This window comes from Musa acuminata, unplaced genomic scaffold (assembly GCF_036884655.1).
Source record: "Musa acuminata AAA Group cultivar baxijiao unplaced genomic scaffold, Cavendish_Baxijiao_AAA HiC_scaffold_1049, whole genome shotgun sequence".
Taxonomy (NCBI): Eukaryota; Viridiplantae; Streptophyta; class Magnoliopsida; order Zingiberales; family Musaceae; genus Musa; species Musa acuminata.
This window is the reverse complement of record NW_027021263.1, coordinates 271760-289811: the sequence shown is the minus strand read 5'-3', so window position 1 is coordinate 289811 and position 18052 is coordinate 271760. Positions and strand designations below refer to the sequence as shown.

The following is an 18052-nucleotide window of genomic DNA, read 5'->3' as shown; positions in this document are numbered from 1 at the left end:
GGCTTGGTTAGCATTTGACAGATCTAGTTTTTCTCTTAATATGGGAGGTGGAAATAGGGTTAAACTAAGACGTGGTTTTTCCCCTTCTGCAAAGCCAAGTCAGGTTAGTCTTATTTGTTCTAAATCTTTTGTCGTAGGAATAACGAATAACAAACTTGTGAGTCCTTGCCATTGTCATGACGTTGTTTCCATTTGCTAATGCAACTAATGCTTGCTGATTTTTATTTAAATATATATGTGCCTGGGTTGTTTTCTTTCTTTTCCTGATCTTTTATACTTGCCTTGCAATTTATTTATAATGACCATTTGAATTTGTGAATGAGCAGTGCAGGAACAATATGCAAATGGGACATACATACTTCTAGATAAAATACAAAACTAACAGAGATAATTTGCGACACAATGGTGTATTTATGCTCTTTACGAGATAGGTACTTGCATAAATTCATCCAAGATGCACTTTATAAGGACAGAAAACTTGGAGCAAAAATCATGCTCTTCAAAGCCAATATGTGGGACAGGGAGAGAGGGTATTAATGAGAGGGTCAGTATATACATCAAGATTGATACCAATAGAAAAAAAATTGACTTCAGTTTATAGTAATGCTTGTCCAGAAATTGAAATATTTTTTTCTGGGGTTAAGCTGTATCTGTTATACCAGTTTGACAATTGAATCCAATTTTTCCCCTGCACAATTTTTGAATGAAGAAATTAATTTTTTTAAAAAACTCTACAAGATCAGTTCATTCTTTTTTCTTTGACAGATGGCTAATATTTGATATGGGTTCAAGGATCCATTTTTCACTATATTATGCATGGGTCAGACATATCAACTCCAATTCCTCAAAAGATTTTTTCACAATGGAGTTTGCTGTGGGGCGTCTTGTTTAAAGATTCATTTAATGGAATTTGGCTTGCATGTTTGATCTGTAGCCAGGAAAACTATAACTGAGATTCTTTTTATCTGGCATTAACTTGGAACTACATACATCTGAACTACCTTTTTACTACAATTAATGAATCTGCGCGCATAACTTTCATGCTCGTTTGAGTAATAGCTATAAGATACCTCGATGTCATGCTAAGAATAGCTAGTACTTCTAGAATAAAATGTGTCATGATGTAGATGACCTCTGGGCATATGTGACTTTCTATAGTCTTCTGGCACTGTCAGAGCATGTTTGTTGAGTTATATTTTTGTCTTTATACATCTCAGCATAGTTACTTTGAGCTAACTACCTCAAGTAATATTTAGTAGCTGCAGATATGGATATACATACTAAAGTTAGATCATGACTACTTAATCTAGCCGTACATATTGTCCTCAATGCTTGCGTTTTTTTCTCCTTTATGTTCTAGTTGTGCAGATCAAAATCTCTTAACAAAGTGCAGGCATTTTACACAGTGATGATGAGTTAGAATTTACATATATAGAATTCAAAATTTTCTCTTAAATAAATAAAATTTACCTAGCTATATAAATCAGAATGATATTTTGAGGCTTCAAGTTTTCTTTAGATCTTTGATTAGACGAGGAGATTTTTTCATGCCTTTGGATGTTTTTTCAGTTCTAAATCTTTCTGCTTGAATTTTATTTAACTTTGATAATCTTATTTATCTTTCTGTTAGGATGAGCTGCATCAGCAGAAAGAGGAAGCCATGGATGATTACTGTTCTCAGGTTCTTGTCAAAGATCCAAGTTGCCTTCATCTTTATACCATTAATATTAGTTTTATAATTGATACTTAGAGGAAATATCTTCTTAAAGATCGAAGTTACCTTCATCTTTATACCATTAAGAGTAATTTTATAATTGGTACTTCCATGAATTATCTGCGTATTAGGTTTCCAGATAAATTCACACCATAGGTCCATGGTATTCAAGTTTTTAGTTTAGTGCTGACAGGGGACACCACATTTATCCAACACAAAATAATTGCTATCTGATTGAAGTTAAGATGTTGTTAAACAAAATTAAGTCTTAAAAGTAATCATGTTATCCTATGATCTAGCTTTGTTTATTTTCCTTTAGCTTTTGGATTTCTTATTTACTTGTCCATCACAAGAAATGTTCTAATTGGAGGTCCTGAAGATTGACAGCCTTGTGCAGATAAAACTTAAAAGTACAAGGATTTGAGCAATTGAGCTATCACCTGAGTTTGACTTTATCATTAAACTAGTACAGTACTCATATACAAGTAGCCCTTTGGTTATCCTAGTCTTATTTGGGAACTCATGAACAAGCAGCAACAAATAGGTGCAGAAACACAAGTTGATCATGTTACCAACTTGTTGAGGCTTTCTTTCGTAGATATTAGAAACCTCCACTGGGATCCAGGAGCAACTTACACTGACTGCAGCACAGCTTGACTGTTTAAGTTTAAAAGTTTCTCTTCACTTGTCTTCCCTGGTGAAATGAGCCTCATCATATATACTGGAGTTAGGCTGGAACTCAAGCTGAGCATCTGCTGCTTTAGAGAAGCCCAGTCTATGCTTGCACAACATATTAATGACCAATAATTGTCATTTATGTTATAGTGTTGTGCCAATTCTTTGGTGAACCAGTTCATACCAACGGGTTCTGAACACTACATACCACATATGTTTCCAATACTCTGTTGATATGCCTTCAACATGACATGATACCCATATCATTACCAAGGTCATCCAGTTAGTCATGCATAGTATGGTTGGTATTCGGAATACTTTGGAATGGCAAGGCAGTAAATGATTGTCATCCCACTCAGTTTGTTATTAGTTCAAATCATCGGGATTGTGTTTTTCACCAATTGAAAATAGATTCTCCATTGTTCCTTTTAATTTAACCCATGTGCATTCTTCTGCAGGTGCCAGTTGGCCATCTAGTTTTTATGGTTCATGGTATTGGACAGAGGTTGGAGAATGCTAATGTGGTTGATGATGTTGCTGATTTCGGTCGTATAACAGCAAGCCTAGCTGATAGACACTTAACTGCATACCAGAGAAGCACCCAGAGGGTTCTATTTGTTCCTTGCCAGGTATATAATATATCTTGCTTTTGTTATTAAACTATAATAATTTGGAAAGTTTTACAATAGAACCTAATTTTTGTCACTTCAATGTTTTGTTTGACGTTGTTGAATAAGATCTTTTACCCTCCTTTGTCAATTTGTCAAATATTTCTTTCATCAATCTTTCTCACACCTGTCTCTTCATATAGAAGTCTTTTTATACTTGAATTCCTTATCACTGCCACTAGGAATCCAAAGTACTTGCCGACCCCAATAAATTCTATAGTTTTTTAGTTCATTTTTTTGGTTAAATTTCGTATTATTTCAAGATATTGTACAATGTATATACTTATTTGGAGCATCTGTTGTTACATGCAGTCTATCTACAACTCATAATTCTTGTGGAATACTTTAAAATCATAAGTAGCTACTCAGGTGTGTTTAACAGATGTCCAAAAGTTGTTGATGATTTCTGAGGATGCCTAAAATATACTTGTTTTCTCTAGTGAAACTTAAAGCTACATGAAAGAGAACAAACTGACTTGAAACAACTAGTTCTTTTGTCACTGTTTGCAATGTTTCTTTATCCAATTTGAGAATGATGGTTGATCTACATTATGCTTTGAAAAAAAATTCTCTCAATTTTACCTTCAACCAACTAACCAAGTATGATATTGCCTTTGTTAGAGCTAATGGTGGGATTAGATCTATGCAACTAACCTCAAATAGTTGGTACCTTAATGTGGTTTGTTGGTGTCTAGAATCTTGCCTGCAACCTCAAGTGACATTTTAATATTTTTCCCTTGGAGACAGCTTCAGCTTCAAACTGAAGACCCCATTTCGATATAAAAATTAAGAATTCTATATGTGTACTTATTTTTCCCTTGGTTATCATCTTGAGTCACTAATTTCAAGTATAGGGGTTCATTCATTCTGCAGCAGCCTGTGGAATGAGGCTATGAGCTTCTATTTTCTTGTGGTCTTTAACAATCTAGTTGTATCACTTGAATCTTTTTTATCCCAGGATATCAATACAAGAATACTAGGTTATTGACATAATAAGATCAGCTCCCTTGGTTTTCTTCTTGTAAGATAAATGAGCAAACACAGTGCTTAATGTCATAGACTTTCCTTATTTAACTGACATAAAAAAATGTAAATTATCATTATAGAAGTCTCTATGATGGAACTACTTGTATACTCAGGCATGACATATAACTGTTGCACGATCTTATTTTAACATGTACCTTTGAATCACTAAATTTTGTAATATTTCTCTTCAAAAATTTTAATCTTGTACATTTTTCTAGTTACTTCAATTTGTTCACCATGATGACGTGAGATGGATTTATCATTTGCATAGAATAAAGAATATCTTTATGAGCGGAAATGGTTTAATCCTTTGTTCATATCAATTAACAACAGAAATGTCTTGAGCCTTTGTTCGTAATAATTATTAAGTTGCAAAATTTTCCTGGTTCTACTATGATTCTTGTAGCTAGTTAATGTCTATGGGCTCTCATGCTGGATTCTTCTCCTTTTTTTCTGTGGCCTTATTGATCAAGTTATGCATATTTTAGTGGAGAAGGGGCTTGGAGCTTAGTAGTGAGACTATAATTGAAAAAATCACCTTGGATGGTGTTCGAGGTCTACGTGCAACATTGAGTGCCACTGTTCATGATGTTCTATACTACATGAGTCCTATCTATTGTCAAAATATAATTGACTCAGTAAGTTTTCTTCATATTCCGTTTTATTGGTAGCATACTGATTTTACTTTTTGATTTGTCAATGATATTCAAAGAGTAATAGAGAAGTACTAATTTGTTACTGTTATCATTATCCATTTTGTCTTATTGTCTTTGTATTTGAGGATTTCATGAGAGATGTCTGTTATCAAGGGACTCATATATTGGAAGGGTGAAGACACCGATTATTCCAATTCTAGATCAACACCTATTCTGATCAGTCATCAAGCTGTTATGGTACCAGTTCAACTTGGTATCAGTAGTCCACACCTATTTTGGACACAACCTGTTAGCCTTTAGATGCAATTCTGAACATAACTTTGGTAATTAGAATAATGGTAGGAGGTGAGCTTCATCGACAGTTGATCATTTAATGCAATATTTTTGTATAGCCGTTGTTTCTCTGAGGAATTTAGGCATCCAACTTGATTTGTTTAGTGCCTAAATTATTCTCTTATTTTTAGGTCTCCAACCAGTTAAATAGATTGTATGCAAAGTTTCTCAAGAGAAACCCAGGCTATGATGGGAAGGTTTGTAATTAAGCAGTCTATGGATCAAATCATCAAACTAAATATAATTTCTATCAATCACTAACACTTTTCACTCAGAGATTCCATTGTGTGCAAGCTTTTTGCAGATTTCAATATTTGGCCATTCATTAGGAAGTGTTCTATCTTATGACATCCTTTGCTATCAAGACTCTTCTGCAACACTTCCTGTGGAGGCTGCCTTCGTGGATGACTTCTGCATCCCAAAGCAAGAATGTATTGTTAATGTAACTTACCAACCTGTTGAATATCATCGTGCCTTGAATTTTAACAATAACAACAATAAAAATGGTGCAGCTTCAAGGCCAGCAACACATGTATCTGTAAAAGGCAGTTCCATGTCAAATCCATATACCAAAGTCAATGAGGAAAAAACACCAGATGTTTCTTGCGTTGAAGATTGTGGTGTTACTAGAGGCCAGCAAGAGGATTTCTTATGCAATGATGGCATCCAAGAATCAGATGATTCAGCTAAATTATTTAGTAAAAAGCAACACACAAACTTTGAACGAGTCAATGAGGTAAATAAGAATGTTGCAGAAACAATATATGCAGAAGATAGAGATTCTGATGCAAATCCAGGCATAAGTAGGGATTTTCATGGTACTGAAGTCCGAGATGCTGGGCATCCATCTGAAGATTTAATTGACAAAGGCAAATTAGTGTCCATGTTGATGGAAGAGGTATGGCTTATTTTCATATTATTATATGTTTTCAGATAAAAAGGGATTTCATTTTACTAGCATAGATATTTCTGGCTGTTATAGGTATTTGAGGTTTTGTCAAGCTTTGTTGATTCTGTTAGATGACTGGATATTAGATTGGTTTCCTTTACTATAAATATTGAAATTTAACAAGTTTTTAACAGGTGAAGTCCCTCAGAGCAAAAGTTGCAGAACTAGAGAAAAATCATCACTCAGCTTCCTGTTCCAGTAACTTTGACAATGGTAGTTTCCTTGAAGTTTATCATGGAAAAAGTAAATTTTTAACTGTTGAAGCTTCTCTGAGTTAATATGTTGATTCTTATCCATTGTAGATATATTTTGTTGTTTGTGGACAGGTCAAATGGTCAAATCTATGACAAGTTCATCTTCTTTTGGAAGGTTATCTTCAGTGCTAGATGATAGTAAAAAGCAATATACACCTTATATCAAATATACTAGGCTTAATTTTAAGGTAAATATATAATTGTTCTATTTCCAATTTGTTATTATTTTGTTTTTCCTCAAGTTATTATTTTCCTGATTGGTGATGATAGTTTTAGTGACCTGCTGATCATTGTCTTATTTCATTGTATTTTTCGTAGGCTATCTTCAGATAACTCATCAAGGTTGTCCTTTTTGAACTTTTGTAATAATCACTAGCATGTTTGCTCATCTTTTTTATCAGGTAGATACATTTTTTGCTGTTGGATCACCACTGGGTGTCTTTCTTGCCCTCCGAAATGTCCGCATAGGAGTTGGTATACAACTTTCATGGCTTCCTTTGATGTTAATTGCTATCCCATACCATGTTGTAAAGCTGATCTATGTTAAATACATAGCTAAATGCTACATTAAAACCTTACTCTCTTACTTTACTTTTTTGTAAGTTTATTCCATCTCAAATTTGACTAGTTTGGCCGTTTGTCTCTTTTTTTTTCTTTGCTCACTTTGTACAATTATTGATTCAAATTGTGTAACACCTATGTTGCCTACTGTGCCTTAAACATTTTAGAGTGGTTCATTTGAATCTATTAATTTATTTACTTAAAGATCAAGTAGTGTCAGGGATTTTGATGCTCCTAAACATGTTAATATGCTTCTGTGAAATCTTAGATGGCTGTAATTTTATGGACTTAATTTAATAAAGGTAGTAGAGAACTAGAGATATCTTGACAGCTATTTCTTTCATGATTAACACTTAATTGATCAAATGTGATACATAAATTACATGAAGGTGGCCAAACCGTTTAACCTTTCTAGACTATTGTTTATGACTTGAATGTGGACTTTTATTTGATTAATTTGATTCATTTAAAAACTGGTTGAACTTTAGGATGTGATGGACAACATATAACAGTTTATCCTAAAAGATACTTTTGATGTAAAAGATTATACAGTAATATTATGCTTGGTATTCTACCAGAAGTACCAGAGATTAGCTTAAGAAAAAAGTTCTGACTTCAAGATGTTGGGATAAGTACTTTGTCTTTCACTTCAGTGACCACAATAAAAAAGAACAGAACTTTGAGTGTGGAATATACTTCTACATTGTATTCAGTAAATGTATGCAACTTAACATTTTCGTTTTATCCACTGTCCATGTCTTTGCATTCTCATATCTGCTCTGACTTGGGTGATATCGTTTGGGCCTTTTGGGTACTCTGTGTGTACTGCCCCATTATTCAAATTAGAATTTATAATCTGCCTTTTGGCTATTGTGTATATAACCACATATGAGCATTTTTTAGTCAAAATTGATGAACCTATGTTTCGAAATGCCAAAATTGACCTGGGGTTCTCCTTATGGATTATTTCTTCTTCAGATTATTGTCATGTTCATTTTTCTTGAATTTCTGCTTCTTGCTTCTGTAATTGAGTATATTCTGAGGTGCTAATCTTTTTTTTTTTTCATTTATCTAATACATGTGCATGATCACCAAAGAAATATTTGAGCAAGCCTTGCTCATATTCTGGCACACTAGATGTTACTTGAATGACTGCTCTTAAACTATTTAAGGATCAAAATGTGAGCATTGCAATGAATCTGCATAGCAGAATTTTGTAAGTTCTTTTTGGTTTGCAATGTATTAATTGGCAGTTTGTTCTTTTCTTTTTTTTTGCCTTGGTAATTATCTATCAATTATGTCTTCTTAGCTGTTATGATTTATACTTCCAAAAGGGGACAAAAGAAAAGAATAATTTTCTTGCAAAATTTTTACACTAAAGCGATAATTGATGCAACATCAATCAAAACAAATGTGTTTAAAACAACTAGTATGGTTGAAGGCCTCATCTGGCAAACAAATTGATATTTTGACCCAGTTCTTTATTTGCTAGGTGGAACACATTAAACTGCAGAAAGATAACTTTTCATTCCGACTTGAATTATCTCCTTATAAATTAAATAGAATTTGATCAAATGCATCTCTTGCTGTTTATAAAATTGGTCAGAAACACTTTTCTTAAGATAATCTGTTTTTCCTTTAAGGCAGGGGGCAAGCTTATTGGGAAGATGAAAAAATATCTGAAGAGATGCCATCTTGCAGGCAGATGTTTAACATTTTTCATCCTTTTGATCCTGTTGCATACAGGTTTTTCTATTATTCTTTATCTACCTTCCTTTGGTTTTATCTTTATCTTCTTTGCTTTCTTCTTTGTTTAATGCTTAAAAACAACACTATGTTATATGTTAACATATAATACATAGGTAACTACATCTGCATCTGCATGCATCTATGTCATTTGCAATGGAACACAAAGCTTAACTTAAATTGAGAAACCTGTTATATGAGTCTGCGTTCATCTTTCACAGAGTAGAACCGCTTATCTGCAAGGAGTACTTAAACAAGAGACCTGTTCTTATTCCCTACCACAGGGGCGGGAGGAGGTTGCATATTGGATTTCAGGTTAGATTTTAAGATCAGATAGCTTCTGAAATCCTATCACCCTAATTATTATAATGCCAAATGCAGGAATTCACTGAAGATATAGCTGCACGCTCCGAAAGCATAATGAGTCAGCTAAATTCTTTGAGGGTACAGTGCATATTTATTCATCATTTTCTTCTTGATTCATCTCAGTAGTGATAATACTTGTCTAGTAATGTAATTGGATTACTTGAAATTGATTGAACTTCTTTTTGTTTCCCCTTAAATTGAGCCAAGGTTATTGAGCTGTGTGCTGAGCTTATGCTTGCCTAGCTCAGCATGGTATGTACCAGATGCCATGCCAGAACTTGCAAGTCAGGTGCTCGGTTTTCCACATCCAGAGTATACATAGGCATGTGTGCCATGTTAGTATCTTTTGGGAAAATGATATATATCTCCTGGAAAGTATCGATGGAAAAATTCATGTACTGTAGTACTAGTTGATGAGATTGTTTTTTTCTAAAATAACATTGATATGCAATTGCAAATACTATATTTATCTCAGCAAAATAATTACTTAGTTTATGTGATATTGCCGAATCTGTCTTGAAACTGGCATAAAAATGCACTTGTAAAACTTAATATGAGTTCTATGACAACTATGTGAACATTAGATGTTGATAGATCTTTCAATAGCATGCCCCTTAATATCGGATGATTAAACAAAAAGAGAATATTGGTAAAAGTTAGATGAAATCACTCAGCAAATACCTTTAATTAAGAAACTATAATTGGAGGGAATTTGAATAGTCATATAGGAAAAAATATGATGAATTTACTTCATGATTGTGTATAAGATGCTATAAGTCTGTTGAAAGATACCTGTTTGGACAACTCTTACAGTGTCTTTGATTTTGTTGAGTCAAAAATATTTTTGAGAAATGGTTAAACATCATTTAGTGGAATATTCTTCCTTCTCAAATCATGGTTTAAAAATTTTAATATAATTGATTGTCAAATGCATATGGTATGTGAACATAAAGGAAATTACGAAGTGTCTAACAGGTCAAAGTATGGTTCCTTTATAATTTCCTATATTTTGGGTAACAGGTCAAAGTGGCTAGCACTTTTCAAAGACAAAACAAGGATAAAGCTAAAGGTAAGTTCTCATTGCATGTCTTTTTCTCTTTTCTTCTTTCTTGATATGGCGTTTATTGTGCTGTAATTGTGGACAAGAAGTGATCACTAATTGTACATTGTACTATTGTAGAAACTGTGGAAGATGAGAAAAGAGAAAGATCATATGGTTCCTTCATGATTGAACGGTTGACAGGCTGTGAATATGGTCGAATCGACTTTGTTCTCCAGGTAATTTAATAAATGGCTTTTATGCATCCCTTTTCTGATTGAAGCTTCTTTTCTCTGATATTGTGGATTTTGTACACTTCCAAGAAATTACTCTTTGATGGACTCCACTTATCTTATAAGTATTTTCAGTATTTAGCAATAATTGTGGTCACAATTCAAATGGAGATTTGTTGACCGGGACTCCTGCTCTACAACTTGTTATAAATGGGAGAATTCTTGGGTAATGATTTGTTCTTGTTGATCTTGTAGGAAGGAACATTTCATCATCCTTATCTATCAGCCATAGGATCACATACGTAAGAACTAATCTGAGAACTCAAAATGAATTGAGATTTTTGCTATGTTTACATTCTTTCTAAATATGTTTACATCATGCAGTAACTACTGGCGTGATAATGACACAGCACTTTTCGTTCTCACCCACCTGTATCGTGGTATACCTGAAGAACCACCAACCGATGATCAAAAAAGGTCGTAGATCCAGTCCAGGAGCTCAAAGAAAGCATGCAAAAGTTCTCTATGAAATGTTATATGAGGAGACCCCATCAACACACCCTGACATTTCATTCGTTGGTAGTTCTCTATGAAGGCGAAGGAATGCAACTATTTTTTTTTTTTTTTCATTTCTCTGCAGATCGGAGTGGCACATCGACCAACACAAAACATGTCATGTGTGTCAGTTGATTCATGCTAGATACACGTATGCATAGCAATGTGTACAGCGTGGTATTGCAACTTTTTTTCTTTTGAACTAGTGGTGTTACTTGGAAACTGAAATTTTAGTCAGGAATTCTGGTTGCTTCAGACGATCTCATTATGATGGCACTACAATGAAGTTTGTAGTAATCTGCATCAGTTTCTGATGTTAAATTTGAGTTTTGCAGAAGGAATTGACTCTTGTTACATGTGCTCACTCGGAGTTTTGGACATCACATTTGTTCCTTTGTATCATGCAAAGCATATGGATTTTATTGGGTGGTTCAGTTGACCTATATAAACAACATTGAGCACATTTTAATCAAGTTTGGAATGGATTCCACGGGGAATTAGATACTAATCAGATTCAGATTCAAGTTCATGGTTAGCCTGTCTATGACTAGTAAGTTATATACGTTCATGGTTACACTACTCCTTTGTAAGTTTTTGTATAGGTTTATATATACTAGCAATCTCTCATAGATAGTAAAGATTGAACTTTCATGAATGCATTGCTCATTGAAAATCAACGTGAATTTTCTTCTGTAGATCACATTGTTACCAAGTAATAGAGAGAGAACAAATTCATGTTGTTTGCTGAAAGAGAGAGATCAACATGAGCGTATGAATGAAACTAAAGAAGGAAGAAAGAAAATAAAAGATGATCCAAATCTATGCAAATCATTATGACGGCCGTTATTTGGATACAGCAGAATGATTATAACGGACGTTATTGGAACACAGGACAATATATAACAGCAGTTATTTCGGACACCGCACAATGATCATAACGCCCGTTATTTGAATACGATACAAGGCGCCTCGACTGAGTTGCTTATGACACGGTCCCTCGCACTCTCGGTTCCACACGATCGATCGGTTCTTTGCCGCGCTGATGCACCCAGAGCACGGAGAGGAAGGCCTTTACCCGATCCTCCTCCTCCCACGAACCCTAACCCTGATCCTAATCCTAATCCTAATCCTAATCCAATTTGCTTCCCATCTACCAATACCAGTCTTTTTCCCCTAATTGCCCTCCGATTTTGAACGTTAGTTTCACCGAAAAGATTTGATCACGAAGATTCTAAGTTTTGCCCCTGTTATCAGAAGAAAGGACGAGAATTGCTTTTGTTTCTTGAAATTTTCGTTGCCTCTTTTGTTCTGGAAAGGAGTTGCTGCAGAAGATGCCACTTTGGAGGTGCGGTTTGATCCCTTGGATGAACCGGAAGGTCGTCGATCCTTTTCTCCAAATAATCAGAAAGTGAGACAATGCCTTCTCAATTTGTTTAATTTGATTTCCGATTCCTCGTCTCTGGTGTTCCTTTTGGTTCTATTTTGATGCTTGGATGAGATAACGAGATCTAAATTTTGAATCCTTGTATTTTACTCTTGGAGTAGATTGTATGTAGCTTTTCCGACGCAGTGTATGTGATATATATCGGTCTTCATTTTCAGTTACGTAAATGCTCATATTTATTGGTGTATCATTTCCTCTAGGGGTGCAGAGCCAAAACAGTTGGCATTTTCTGCTGCTCTCGGCATGTCTCTGGGACTGTTCCCGATCTGTGGTATGGAAAAAGAATCGCTAGCAGCTTTAACTGTGTGATTTTAATAATGATTGTTGAATTATGTGATGCTCTTTTTTTTACTGATTTCAAACTGCTTCACCTGCTTAAATGAAGCAATTTATGTCTGGTTCATGGACTTCGTTACAAATAAGTCATACCAATGTTTAACCTAACCTTCCCGTATTGTGATTTAATTGCTCTTGCTTTCTGTTCCACAAATTATTTTCATTATGAAGTTCACAAGCCATTGCCTTATAGGTGTTATTGGAATAAAACTAAAAAAATAGCTACTTGTCTTAGGTGGTCGAGACAATGAAGAGACTTCATCTGTGTTAACATTCATTAGTTCTAAAACAAGTTACTGGACTAAATTAAATTCATACATGCATTTAAATGATATATCATATATTCATTTGTGCACGGCATTTTTAACTGTGATCTATCATGTCAACCATCGAATGGTTTGAGCTAGATTAGGTTTTGCCAATATTCTTTGATAAATTTGTTCATGAATTAATACTTTCTATTGAATAATAAATATATCAAAAATTCTAGTCCTTGACAAAGTTGTTTCTTATAATTGTAAGTGTTCAACTGTTCATTTAGTTTCAACCATCTAGTTTGTGTTGTTAAGACCATATATCTGTTAAAAGCAAGGCCAGATGCCAGCTGACTTTACAACATTGATACTCTTTCCTGGATGCGCATCCACAGTCAGACAGTTTTTTATGTAAGGTGCAATTTAAAATATTTATACAACCATTTATTGTTTTGATAACAGGGGTCACTGTATTTCTTTGTGGGATGGCGATTGCAATACTCAGACATCATTGTCATGCTCCCAGTGTAATGCTTGCGAATTTTGTTGCCACTCCAATTGAGCTGAGGTATTATCGAGTATCCCTCTTTAATTTACATGTTGAGGTATTCTTATGCAGTTCTTATATGATTCATTATCATGCAATTGCGGAATGACTTATGCAATCACTTCAGAATTAAACAGATTCAACATTAATTATCAAGGTAGTCAATAAGGCTCTAGACAAATGCTAGATTTTACAAGTTAAATATCTGGTTTGAACTGAAACAAAACAATGTCTGCTCTAGCAACACGTTTTCAGCAAATATCACACTGAACAAAAAATTGTTTAGGACAATATTGGTGTGATGTAGCAAGGTGTTTGGTGGGATCCCACCTGAAGTAGGACAGCACTGCCAAAACTCTGCACATTTTGGTGTGGAACAAAAATCCAAAGAAGGGATCATAGAGCAAAAATTTTTGCAGGATTTGATAATTGTCAAAAAATAAAAGAGATATGATATTAGAAGAAGTTAAAAAAAAAATAAAAAGATAAATATGACTCCCTCTGGCATAAGGAATCACTCTTAGAGATGAAGACTTCACATTTCCAACATGTCTCATACATGGAAGATGTAACCACACCATTGAAAGAAGGCCTTTATGTAGTTTTTATTGATTTCATAATTATATAAATCTAAAGCATATCAGGAGAATAAAATAAAGAAGACTTCAGCTATATGTATATGGTGGAGTAAAGAAACTAAAATAAGATTATTTTGCCAATCAATTTTGATTTGATTTACTCGTCATTCTACCCTATTTGTATGGTATAGGACCATTCATACTGTACAGAGTATAAAAATAAGCATATTAAATTTGGATTTGAATTAGTCCCATGCAGATATATACGATAGAGTACAGAAATAATCTTTATTTTTAATTAGGATTAACTTCGGTTTTTGGACATGATCTTCAATAAGGCACCTTGTTCCTTGTCTTCTTTTCTGGACTAATTTTCTTACTGGCTTCAGAATTTTGGCAGCTTCTAAAAAAATAAGTCATATTCAAAGAAAACAAAATAAAATATTCTTAAAATCTTAAATGTACCCGTCAGTGTGGACCAATTTTTACTGATTTGAAGGTTTATATTTGGAAAAAGCGAAATTGCTCGATCTGGTTTTATTGGAGCATACTATCTGATACACTTGTTGAATTTTGCCTGTTCTACTTCCATGTTTAGCATACTATCAATAAACTTTTTCAATATCCTATACCTTCTTCCCTCTCTCTTCATTCCAATTGATAAACTGTTTCTGCAACTGCTCCCACATTTTGAGTCATCTGGCGGTACTTGTGATATGTGAAATAGTGTCAGCATGATATTACATTAGCAAGGGGCACCAGGTTAATAAAATGTTCTCTTTCAAAAACATACTGTTTATTGTATCACATTATTTGGTTTTAGTTAATTTTCTGTTGGTTCATCATTACGACAACCAGTTGTCTGCAACATTCTAGATTAGAAGTTCTGCAAAATAATTAAATATTGTATTTACCCTCCATATAACTATAATAGGAATACAATTAAAAAAGGATCATTTACGTCATCTACTTTGCTTTCTGTATATTCTCATATTCTGACAATTAACAAATTCTAATTTTTGAAGTATGGTGATTCCATTCTTGCGCTTGGGTGAACTCATCACTGGTGGTCGTCATTTCCCACTAACATCTGATGCACTCAGCAAGGTAGTTAGTGGTCAAGCCTCGCAAGGAGTGTTAATTGCCATATTACATGCGGTTGGTACTAGTCTTTGTCTCTGAACATTCTCTAATAAGGAACTGATATGGTAATGCCATCCTTTTGAGTAATAGTTACATACTTGCACTTTAAATTTTGATTTTTGATTAAGTAGTTACTTTAAGTTGAGCTTGGGAACATTTTGCTTTACTTTTTAACTTTTAACTGGGACTGGGAAAATCTGATTGATTGGTTGAAGCTTCAGCGCATATATACTGATGACAACAACTAAGAAAGAAGAAAAGCACACTATTTTCACTATCGTCTCTCTTTATTTCTTTTTTCTTTTTTTATTCACATACAATGTTGGACTATATTTTTCAGTATTAGAGACATTATCTCAGTGGTGAGATCATGAAAGATAATTTCACAATTCTTTTAATAGCAAGGCCTGGAGAATCCTGTATATGCATGATTGTGAATTTGATATTCATCAAAACAAAATCATACACAAATGAAAGCATGTGAAACACCCCTACATTTTCTGCAACTTCCTTATAAGTAGTATACGTTTTATAGTTCAAGACTATCTGCGAGAGTGTTGCAGCAGACACTATTCCTCTTGCTTTTCCTTTCTATTGATTATCATTACCTTGTTCATCTTGCTATTGCCTAAGAGGCATCTTCACCATGTTTACATTATGAATACAAAGCTTTTGTTTGTTTATCACTTGGCATGGTTTGCCTTACCAGTCCGTACAGATGTACCGATTGATTGTCGGTATGGTACATTTCGAATCATACTAACACACCGACACATGATAGGGCATACCGACAAATCCGTATGTATCATCCGTATCGGTCCCCTATCAAATCGGTATATATTGCTCATACAGGGCGGTATATTGTAGTACGGTGAACCTTGCACTTGGTTACCTATTTGGGCCAATGTACATAACATACTTCATTTTTACAGTTGTTAGGCTGGATTGTCACAGTGCCTTTCATCCTTGGTACTCTTTACATGTTCTTGGTGCCATGTTTCAAGTTTTTGGTAAAGAAGTTCAATTCACATCCTTCTAGCCCAATGAAGCTGGTCCATCCACATACTGAGATCAAGATTAAGGTGAGGGATGTTTAGGTTTTACCAACGAAAGAAATTGGGATAGAGCAAAGTTTCTATGAATATCTGCCCTACATGCTTTTCTGATACCGGAAGGTGGTGCTCCTTTTGTTATTTTATCATCATGCCGTGCAAAATGAGATGGGGAAGCTTGGGCTTGGATGACAGGCAGACTTTGGTTTCTTTCAGCAAAGCAGTGTGCTATTTCTGGTCAGAATAGCTTCATTCTTCTTCCTTGTGATATTTGGAAAATGTACAACTACTATGTCTTTTATTTTTATTTTTGGCAAGAGATAAGTTGTGAATGCTGGATTTGAATAGACTTTCGATGATCTGATAAAGTCTATACCAACTAAGCCGGCTAACACTCTCATTACTCATATCGTTGTTATGATGTTTGTCACAATTTCCATGTGCTGCAAACTGTTGAGTTTTTATATTATTTATCATTTCTTTTTGATAGGTGAAATTCCTTCTTTTTATGGTCTGCATAAATTGCATTTTTCATTAGTTTCATGATACGAATATGACATAAACCTGCTGAATTTATAAGCTGATATCAGTTTCATCTTCTCTTGAATATTTATTCCCTCTCTCTCTCTCTCTCTTTCTTATATTTCATACATAGTGTGCAATGTCAGTGAACTCTGTCACTGGATTCAGGTGTTCTTTCAATGCTTTGTTCAAGCAGAAGACCAACTTTTTTCAGGGGTTCAGTAGAGTCACTGGATTCTGACCTAAAAAATGATCGCTGACAAATCTACACATGAAATTATCCACCCGAAGCTGATCTCGTGGATTACAGCTGAGTAAGTTTTGACTCGGTTACGTTATTGATGGACACTTCAAATGAAATGTAGCTCAACTATATTGACCATTTCATGAACATTGTGCTTGCTTCCTTGTGGAATTGGTCACCGTCTCCAACTTGATTTCTTGGGCTGTTATAAATTCAATTCAGAAATTAGTTAGCTGCTTGAGTATCAATTTAAATTTTTGCTTTTACATATTTTGGTAGTGATATATTAATATCGATCGTTCGCATCACATGTTATTCATGCTCCGATTTCTGTCACCATAGCCATGTTCAATCCTATGGATCCAATAAACGACTCCCAACCATTTGTGAAAATTGTGGAATTGCTATTGCTTGTTTTTTGTTCTGGTTTTGACAATATGGAAATGCTTATCAGTGAGTGGAACATATTGATACTACTTGCTTTATGTTCTGGTTTTCATACTCATAGGAGTGTTTATGGTGACCTGTTTCATAAGTGATAGTGAAATAATTAATGTTGATGGTATAGAAGAAGATCTAAAATAATTTTAATAAAATTTAAGTATTCAAAATTTAACTAAAATAGATTTTAATGGTGATAAAAGATTTATATAGTCGATTTTAAATAATTAATATTTATAATAAATTTATTATTATTATATAAAAGATTTTATTGAATCGGATCAATTTAAATAATAATAATAATAATGGACCATGTCCTATAGCAAGTTATAGTAATTTGAGAATATAGCGGCGTGCTCGGGTAAATATAAAAAATAAATAAATAAATAAATAGTGGGAGGTTTTTTCGATAAATTATCTTTATTTTATTAAGTTTATAATTAATATTATCCACTTCAAAAGGTATGATTGATGCGGGCAGTATTGTAATTTACCCTAACAATGGAAGAAGTTGAGCGGCGGCCGACTCGTCCTCACAAGACGACAAACTCCGCTCGATTCTAATCGTGTCGTCGTCGGGCGTCAGCTTTGTGCCGGTATGTGTCTGCAGAATACCAAACTCGCCCACCTGCGCCGCTACCCCGCGTATACCCAGTGGGAATCTACGGGCCCCACCTAACCTAACGTGCGGGGCCCATCCTTTCTGTGGTGGGAAA

At 34.3% G+C, this 18052-nt stretch overlaps 2 protein-coding genes across 8 annotated transcripts; both read left to right on the top strand.

The window, feature by feature from the left end:
- Positions 1-6: 6 nt before the first annotated feature.
- On the top strand, positions 7-11030 carry LOC135665775 (phospholipase SGR2-like). 5 transcript variants are annotated; one of them, XM_065177417.1, is made up of 17 exons: positions 7-103; positions 1631-1681; positions 2848-3018; positions 4572-4721; positions 5204-5269; positions 5377-5503; positions 5585-5970; positions 6156-6234; positions 6348-6463; positions 6677-6749; positions 8480-8582; positions 8804-8897; positions 8964-9026; positions 9969-10017; positions 10129-10226; positions 10476-10522; positions 10605-11030. In XM_065177417.1, the coding sequence occupies exons 1-17, from the start codon at positions 41-43 to the stop codon at positions 10702-10704; spliced, it is 1836 nt and encodes a 611-aa protein (XP_065033489.1). In that variant the 5' UTR covers positions 7-40; the 3' UTR covers positions 10705-11030. The 5 variants fall into 5 exon arrangements, with proteins under 5 accessions (XP_065033489.1, XP_065033488.1, XP_065033491.1 ...); XM_065177416.1 differs by having other exon boundaries at positions 6156-6264; XM_065177419.1 differs by lacking the exon at positions 4572-4721 and having other exon boundaries at positions 6156-6264.
- A 738-nt stretch (positions 11031-11768) lies between these two features.
- On the top strand, positions 11769-17143 carry LOC103981795 (uncharacterized). Of its 3 annotated transcripts, none has more exons than XM_018825584.2 (5): positions 11769-12183; positions 12420-12490; positions 13272-13377; positions 14960-15092; positions 15859-16536. In XM_018825584.2, exons 1-5 carry the CDS (start codon positions 12107-12109, stop codon positions 16114-16116), a joined length of 645 nt encoding a protein of 214 aa, XP_018681129.2. In that variant the 5' UTR covers positions 11769-12106; the 3' UTR covers positions 16117-16536. The 3 variants fall into 3 exon arrangements, with proteins under 3 accessions (XP_018681129.2, XP_009396813.2, XP_009396812.2); XM_009398538.3 differs by lacking the exon at positions 15859-16536 and adding an exon at positions 16820-17143 and having other exon boundaries at positions 11771-12183; XM_009398537.3 differs by having other exon boundaries at positions 11771-12183; positions 16010-16536.
- Positions 17144-18052: the final 909 nt, after the last annotated feature.

Excerpts from the sequence above, each read along its gene's own strand:
- LOC135665775 (XM_065177416.1), top strand. The coding sequence starts at position 41 with ATGGGAGGTGGAAATAGGGTTAAACTAAGACGTGGTTTTTCCCCTTCT. Across the intron at positions 6,464-6,676 it reads ATACTAGGCTTAATTTTAAG|GTAGATACATTTTTTGCTGT; the intron begins GTAAATATATAA and ends CTTTTTTATCAG. Across the intron at positions 9,027-9,968 it reads GTCAGCTAAATTCTTTGAGG|GTCAAAGTGGCTAGCACTTT; the intron begins GTACAGTGCATA and ends TTTGGGTAACAG.
- LOC103981795 (XM_018825584.2), top strand. The coding sequence starts at position 12,107 with ATGCCACTTTGGAGGTGCGGTTTGATCCCTTGGATGAACCGGAAGGTC. Across the intron at positions 12,184-12,419 it reads TTTCTCCAAATAATCAGAAA|GGGTGCAGAGCCAAAACAGT; the intron begins GTGAGACAATGC and ends CATTTCCTCTAG. Across the intron at positions 13,378-14,959 it reads GCCACTCCAATTGAGCTGAG|TATGGTGATTCCATTCTTGC; the intron begins GTATTATCGAGT and ends TAATTTTTGAAG.